This window comes from Mesitornis unicolor, unplaced genomic scaffold (assembly GCF_000695765.1).
Source record: "Mesitornis unicolor isolate BGI_N332 unplaced genomic scaffold, ASM69576v1 scaffold21641, whole genome shotgun sequence".
Classification (NCBI taxonomy): Eukaryota; Metazoa; Chordata; class Aves; order Mesitornithiformes; family Mesitornithidae; genus Mesitornis; species Mesitornis unicolor.
Window position 1 is genome coordinate 24,616 of NW_010162004.1, and position 8,664 is coordinate 33,279.

General features: G+C 39.4%; 1 protein-coding gene across 1 annotated transcript in view; it reads left to right on the forward strand.

Annotated features, from left to right (window-relative positions):
- The first annotated feature begins 1,804 nt into the window (after positions 1-1,804).
- Positions 1,805-8,664, forward strand: part of KIAA1211 (KIAA1211 ortholog) — a 23,086-nt gene continuing 16,226 nt past the window's right edge. Inside the window, 1 exon segment of the mRNA XM_010193506.1 lies at positions 1,805-1,924. Coding sequence (XP_010191808.1) covers positions 1,805-1,924 — 120 coding nt within the window.

Here is an 8,664-nt window from a genome sequence, read left to right on the forward strand (position 1 = left end):
TGAATGAGCAATGCAAATGAAGGAGGGGTTGGCATGGCCTAGTTTATCAAATTTTGCATGTTCCCCTCAGTTTTGGTTGTGAATACCCACCTTGTTGTATGCAGCGGTGGAGCATTCATTTCAAGCAGACCTACGTGGTTGGCTCAGCTCCATGTCATACCACTCGTTTTACACACCAGCCCTGCTAGGAATTTGTCTCTATTTAAGGGGCATTTCTCAAACTGTGGTTCATGAGCTGATGGCTGGACAGCCAAGGAAGGTGGATGTATTCCAGTGACACACAATTTTACCACAGCTCTGTGTACAGGCTGAATCATGACAATTTGGTGCAGAAACCTTTTTAGAAGAGGGTTTAAAAATACACTTTCATGGTTTCTGTAATAAGATGTTTCTAAAGAAGGTGTATTACTTTTAGCAGCCAAAGGCAATCAAGTTGTGGGTTTTGTTTAAGAAAAAAATCTAAAATAGAATTTAGCATCATTTAAATGTTCCTCCTCTTTGATGGCTAAAAATGCTATGAGATATTGACCAGCTCTGTGCTTGATTGCGTGCTGGTTTGTTGGAAATGAACCATGTTGTTCAAGTATTAATTTTGGGTAAAAAAATAGCTTTTCAGTTAGTCTGTGCTTGCATGGAGAATGAAATTATATAGGGAGCTGTATGTGTTCTCCTCAAAAGCTTGGATTACTTATTTTGTGAGTGCAAATGTATTCTAAATATAAACTAGAGAGTAAGAGGTTGTGGGCGGCTTTTTTCCCCTATTATTCTCAAATTCCCTGTAAGAAATTTTGTTATAAAAGCCAACAGTAGCCTATCATTTAATCAGTTACAAAAGGTTAGTGTAAACCTGTATAACATTCTTTCTTGGTAAGTAAAGATTGTAATTTTTACTGAAAAAGGTTATTTTCATACCCCAGGAAAAAAAATGAGATAAAAATGTAAAAAATACATTGCAAGCTTTTTTTTTTTTCCAAAGTATGAATAGGAACATTTTGAACAGTTAATAAACAATGAATATAATTTATAAGAGTGAGCAAATTATGTGCTGATTTTCTTAAATATATGAGACTTTAACTTTTCTTGTTGCTTTTCTTATCCCTCTCTCTGGCAGTATCATCTTCCTTGGCTTTACTGAAGTATTTGTTTATAATGTTTTTATCACACGTAGAAGGTTGTGTGTGTGTTAGATTGGTATAAAAAGTACCTACCTTTTTCCATTAGATTGTTTGTTTACTGAAGCTGTAAATGGGTTCCATAGCATTGCCCATAGGTTATTAAAAGGAGACCTCTCTGTTCAGTTTTCTTCTGCTGTAGCATTTTTCACGTTTATATTTTACTAGCTTTCCACTCGGCGTAACATTTTCTAGGTGAGACAAGGCATAAATTTCCAAAGCAATCATTTTCCCCCAGAATGCCCCCCAAGCCCCAAAGTAGCCTTTCTTAAATATGCAGTCTGTTCATGTATGCATCATCAGCATCATCTGCCCTGTATCCTAAAAGTAACATTTAGGCTTGAGACTTCTAAGGAAAATCGATTGAACTGCTCAACATGGCTGTTAAAAACACCTTGCTCTGTGTTCTTCTGAGGAAGAAAACTGTATGCGAAGAAATAATGTGTTAAGCTTTTGATAAGAGAAAATCTTTGGATACCGCTTCTCTGAGGATGTTCAAAGCTTTTATCTAGAAGGCAAAGGGTAGGAAAAATCTATACAGCAGAGCACCTGTGATATGAAGGGTCACTCATAAATTAATTGCTGTACTTAATTACTTTTTAACTGTTTTTTCCAGGTCCCCCCATTATTCTATGGGCAGTAGAGCTTTTTCCCATGATAGTATTTTTATACCTGATGGGAGAACAGAGAGTGAACAGGCCATCCAAGCAATGTCACAGGAGAACGTTTTAGGAAAAGTCAAAACTCTTCAGGTAAGAAATCATAAGTGGAAAAATACACTTAAGATGTAGTAGAAAATGGTCTCCAGAATGTGTTAAATGTGGATAAAGGTGGGTTACTTTTTCAATAGCCTTGAGGCAGTTTCTCAACCATGGAAGCTGTCTGGCCAAAAGCCATGTAAATTCGGATAATCTGCAGAACGGGATTTTTTTGGTCATGAAAGGTATGGCAGTGATGCTGCAAGCAAATGTCTGCATCTTGTGGAACTCCTTTGAATTGAACTCATGGTTTTGGCATGTCCTGGTCTGTATGCCCAAGACCTGCAGATGTGGTACTGAGTGAAAAAATGAGGGTGGTGTTGGCGGCAGGGAATGGCATGCAGAGTGAGACTTCTTTGCAAAGCTGATTTAATTATCCTTTTATACATATTACATTTATTTTTTCTCCTTCTTTTTCACCCTGTCCTTTCCACGGCCTCATGAAAGGTAGATACATTTATCTCTCCAAAGCAAGCGGTGCATAAGTAACTGCATAAACAATACGTTTGGTTATTTGCTTCTAAACAGCTTTACATGACCTACTTTCCCTTCCAGAACTCTGCCCCATTAGTACTCTAATTTTTTTGCCTTGCTTCATGTGCATCTGTAAAATTTCCAGCTCTATGCCTATCTAGACCTTGGAAGAGCTGTCCTTCAGAAGCATGCTTCAGTTTATTGCTCAGGATGCTGACATATCCTGTCAAAATGCTCATGAATTTTTAATGCTCTGTATGTGCTGTTACCCTGTAGCTAACTAGTAAAATGCCATTGATTTCTGTTGCCTTTAAAGCCAACCCATGGTCCATCTTTTCTGGTGAGTGAGACATCATGCAGAGTAGACAAATCCAACTTCAGGATGAAATTGTTCCTTCTTCCTGCACAGTGCTGTCAGCAGAGCACCTCAACAGCGTTGGCTCTGCTGACTGCGGATGAACTTTGAAGTAGAAACCACACCAGGACAGCTCCAATTTCTCTGTGCTGGTTTCTCAGCTTGAATTTCTCTGGGTCAGATGGATTCAATGCATGCTGCTTTCCAGGCTAGAAACCATTGTATTTTAAATGACAGCTGACACTGGGCAAAGATGCAAGGCAGTTGGACCTGTTTTGCAGAGTACCTGAATGTGCTTTGGATACAAAGCCCCCCCACTGACTTCTGCAGAGAGCTGTGCCGTTTCTGTCTGTTGGACCTCTTGTCTTGGCTTCGGTACGTTAGTTTCTCTCTGAATAACTTTTCACTTTGTGGGAGTGGCTTCTCCTATTCCAAACTCACCTTAAAATTCCCGATGGAAATTACTGCCTTCACTACACTCAGAGACATGATAAAAAGTACAGTTACTGCAGTTGCTAACAACCATCTTCACTAAGCAAACAGCAACTCAAGAAAATTAAAGCAAAAATAGTCACCCTTGAAAGTCACTAAATAAATAGCCAGTGATAGGCTCTTGCTCATGTGAACTTTGCATGATCCTTTTTTTTGGTGTGGTTACTTGCATGTATTTAATAATTGCTTGATGTCAAAAGTGTGCTTTTTTATTATTTAGAATGAAAATCAAATCTGTGGCCAGCTCCTGGTAAAGTCATTGCTACCAATTCTGTGGTCTTGCCCAGGCTTGCATGTCACAGCAGAAGCACAGCCCTTCCAGTTCCCATTTGTCTGGCAATGCTCCTCAGCAATTAAGTGTTGCCAGGATTCAGTGCCCTGTGCTGACTCTGAACTCGTATTCCAAATGGACATCAAAAACTCTGTAGATTTTAACCATTTTCATGATTTTCTGGGGGGAGCTGTACAGTAAACATTCCTGAAAAGCAGATTTATTTATTTTTTTTTTTGGAAGAGGCACCATGCTTACAAGCCCAACTGGTAGCATGGTGAAAAGGAGTTTGAATTCAGAATAAAAATGTAAGCCATTTAATACTGAGGATGCTGGATCTCATTCTGCTGACCACCAGTATGTTCATCTCTCCTTGCATTTCTGCTGACTTTGGGGTGTTGATGAACCCACAAAAAGTGTTGCGTAATGGTGCAAAACTCTGTAGCGGTCTGGGCAGCTGGCCAGCATGTGCACTGGTTCAGCTTCTTGTTGTAGACATTATCTCTGATTATGTGTGCAAGGTAAATTAGTTCTATCGGGAATAGCTGTCATTTGTTTTTATTGATTTTCAGATTGGCAGAATTCATCTTATCAGGCTTTCTGTAAATGGATTCGGTCACGTTCAAAGGTTTTAGTGTGTGCTAGAAGTCAGCCTGAGAAAAGCCTGACTTCTTGTTAACCTCTAGTAGTTATAGCCTGGAGTTTACATATCCTGAAGTTCTTTCGTGTTGGCTCAAGCTACCTGCTGTTGTAAAAGCAGTCTTTTCCTTGTCCTTTGGATCTGCTGAGATTTATCATTACCTAGATTTTAAGACCCAGTATAGAAAGCCAGCCTGAACCTGTTCCCACAATAGGGTGGTACCCCAGGCACTGGTATGCTCAATGCTGAACTTGTTTAGTTTCTTGGGATCTGGTGCTTTACTTCTCATACAGGACTGTGAATGCGACACAAGGAATGCTTAAAATGCAAGTCTAGCAGTGCGTCAGAACAAATGTAAAAGAAGCTCTGGGAGCTTGTTTTTACATCCTTCCCTTTCACAGAGTAGTGGGGTTTTCTTTCTTGCATTAGTGTTAGCTCTACTTTCTCACATTTCACAGCTGTGACTGTTCTTCTTACTGCTGCTATTTGCCAGAAATGGTCAGCAAATGAACAGAAGATGATTTTTGTTTCAGACTCACGAAAACTGTAGCAAGTGAAATGGAAACTTGTTTTGAGTGTTAGTATCATGACACGTCTAAGCTGTTATCTCCCCTCTGCTGTGACAGTACTGTGGTGGGACACTGCTTCAGCCTCTGAAGGCAGGAGGACAGCTTTTCTCCACCTCCTGCCTTCACTGACTGCATTTGGGTCATCCAGCACCTGTGAGGCTGTGACAGTCAGCCGCAAGAAATATTAATGTTTGAGTATCGCACACGGCTTATTGCATTTAGGAACTACTGGCCTGCAATTTTTCTGTTTCATGTGGTCATGTGTTTAAAACAAGCAAACCCTCTGCTCTGAGATTTGTAAAACACTATTTCTTACACAGCAATTAATTATGATAAAATACATTTTGTGAGTTTCAACTTCTTCGTCACATTCAAAGGACCACTTTTTAAATTCACATTTCTTTGGCTCTGTAATGACAAGTGTCCCCTATAATTTTCTTCCCATTTCTTTTGGTCATTAACATATCTTAGCTAATGATTGAGCTGGTGCTCCTGCTGTGCATTGCACATCTGTATTCTACCAGCCATTCCTGTTATTGTTTCTGTTTGATATTGCCCAGACTGCAACAAGGCTACAAAGCCATTTACTAAACCTCAGAACTGTTATCTTTTAACTTGATGCTGTGCATTTTATAGAATTGGGATTGAATTTTCACTGCATGGTGCTGCTCAGCTTTGTGTTTCTTATAATTCATTTCTTTCTTGCCAATATTTTCTAGTGACACTTCAGCCTAGTTGTTTTCTTCACATTTGACAATTTTTGTCACGTAACAGGTTGAATTTATCACTTTTTCCTAATCATTGTAACATTTCTGTGGCAGATCACCTTTTTTCCTGTGATCGTATTAAGCCCTGGAAATGAGCTTCCATCTTCCTTACTCGCATCTGCTTTGCTTTTGGTCCTCTGCAAGGGGAGGCCCAGGTGACAAATTCTGCAGATCCTGTATCAAAGGCTTCTCCAGAAAGTCTTGCTCTCAAGACATGCGCATCTTTAAGTGGTTCATTGCCACTGTATACCGAAATCTTCATTTGCAACTGGATATGCTGCAAATGCATGTCTCTAGAGATCCATACACAGTTTGCTTCTTCACCATTCTTCTATTTGGGACTGTCCCAAAATCATTCTTGAAGTGTAATGCCCCAAACCACGTGCTGCTCCGGAAATGGAGAGTGAAATAGTTCCCTCCCTACATCTTAAATCCAACACACCTGGGGTTTTGCTGTTTCTTTTCCTCCTTTTCTGTAGGTTTACATGTTAATTTTACATCTATATAGTTTACTTTCTAAAGTCTCCAGATACACCACTATAACTTCTCACATGATGCTTTCCAGTCTATTCTCTCACTTTGATTAAAAAAAAAAAAGATGGTTATGGAGGGTGTTTTGCATGTTTAGATATGCTGCAGATTTTCCTGTTTGGATAAAGAAGTGGATTCACTCTCATAAAAAGAGCAATTAGGTAAACTGTCTTTTCAGACTAGAAAAGAAATTATAAGGAAAGAATGTAATAGAAACACATGAAATCGTGAGTGGAATTGAGAAGATGAATAGAGGACAATAGAGGAGCCAAACTGGAGTGAAAGAGGAGATGTACAGCCTGACCTGGTGTCTCTGCTGGTTAATATGGAAAGTTTATTCTGTGGCATTTCCTATGCAAACACAAAGAGTGCTTTGAAAGTCTGAGCTTTTTAAGTTTGCTGCAGGTGCCAACCAATGCAGAGCAATTTAACCTAGGAGATCTATTTCTGAAGTGTTGATGGTAAGCTGGTGTAAAGATGTCAGGTAAATAGTATCACATTTTAGCAGATTATTTTGCATGAAATAAAACTGGGCCTGTATCATGGTCCAGTTACTGAGGTAAATATTAAAAATCAGATGAGTGCAAACTTCTTTTTTCCTCTCCTGAATTCCCAGTATTTGTTTGCCTTTATCAGATACGCAGCCCTGCCTCTCACCTTGTAAGTCCTGTGGAAATACTTGTCTGTCTCCTGGCTGCAAACTGAGGGACTGGGAAAGCTGTTGGAGTTGGTAAGGTTGGAAAAGGAAGGTGCAGATAGGAAACGTTCATCTCTTTCCTTCTGCTTCTATCTGACAGATTTCGGAGCAGGATGGTGACTCCTGGCTGCTAAATTACGAGCCTTCTTGCACAGACCAAAATAGACCAGGTTCATTTAACTGAGACTGATATACATATATGGAGATTTCTAAAAGGCTCTTTAAATGCCTGCCTGCGCAATGGTAGAAGAACAAAATGTCATGCCTGCAACTTCTAATAACAGGCATTGCAAATAATCCTCCTTAGGCAACCATCATCTACATGCTGTCAGCACTGGAAGTTCTCAAATACTCGGATTTACAGTTTTGTGTTCAGAAATATTTGTCTGACTGAAACTTTTGAGACATTTAAAGCGGATGCTCTTCTTCGGGGAATATGGCCTCTTCTCAATAGCCTTGCAGCTTAAATTGATGTATTTCTCCATCTCTGGGTTGGACAGTGTGTGTTCTTCCAAGTAAAAGTTGTGGGTTTTTTCTTTCATGGATGATGCATTTTTAAGGTTTTTATGAATGACTGGTTAGACAATAGATCTATATGAATTCTTTTGAGAGAGGACAAATGCATTGTAGTTACAGTATAAGCACATTTTGTAAAAGAACAAGGAACTGGTTTATTACTGCTCTGAAAGCAATAAGAAGAAACTTAGTGGTAACAATAAGGTATTTGAGATTTTTACATTTGGTATTCAGCATCAGTTTTGGAGATGCACTGAAAGAGATTAGTCAATGGAGAACTACTAGTAGAGTTCATTTAAGCTAAATTTTGTTCAAAAAAGGCTAATAAATAAATAATACAGAGAAGAGCCTTCTGTCCTGGAAGGAATGTGAGGGCTACTAGAGTTTGTTTTTTTTTTCTTCAATCTTCAAACTAATTTATTCAAGTCTGAGCAAATACACTTTGAAAACTTTGAAACAGTTAAAAAAAACCCAACTGTGTACAGTCCATAAATATTGAGGATAGTCTATTTCCTGAGCATAACAGAAAAGTAACATTTTACATTTTTATCTATACAAATACGCTTTTTTACAGCAGAGCCCCTTAGCATCCTTGATGACAATTCAAAAGGCCGTTCTTTTTAAAGCACAGGCCATTCTCTGTAGTAGCTCCATCACCACACAACTCTCACTGTGCACTGCACACACAGTAGATTTAGAACTTGATCAGAAGATGAAGAGAACGACACACCATCCCTTCCTCCAAAACACATTACGGGCAATGTGTACATGCGTGCCTGTTCTCCCCATGCAAAGCATGGGAGCAGCCTCAACTTAGAAAGCACATTAACAAATTAAGAAGCTGTTCTGAAGTAATTTTCTACTAGCATCAGAAGGCCTGCAGGAACAGAGCAGAATTGCAGCCTTTGCACTATCTGATACAGACCTGTTTGCTGTCTCCAACTCCCATTACGCATTTACATGTAAGATTTCAAGTCAGAGAGTTGCACTGCTGACATGAAAGCCTGGGAGGACTTGGTGAAACCCTTGCCTTTAGGCTATGGCTATGCTGCCAGTAATCGAGGAGGGAATAGAACTCTGCCATTCAAAACTGCCCACTATGCCAAAATGTAGTAGATTAATTTCATTACTTTTTCCCAAAATCCAAGCAGGCATGAATAATGTGTAACTCGATGAGGAGACTGAGAAAAACCATTCAGATTTAGTAACCTGATTATGAGGAGTCTTTGCATGTACTTTTTTGTCTTAATAGTTCAATACAGAAATCTGATAATGTTCGCGGGTAATACGGATAAACTTTATATGAGTGCTGAGTCTGCTGGGTAGCAATGGCAAGCAAGGCTGATCTGATGTGAGTCCTTTTGGAGTTTCACCTGCTGCTACTAAGGATATCTGCCCTTGCCATCTGCCCAAGCCATGCTG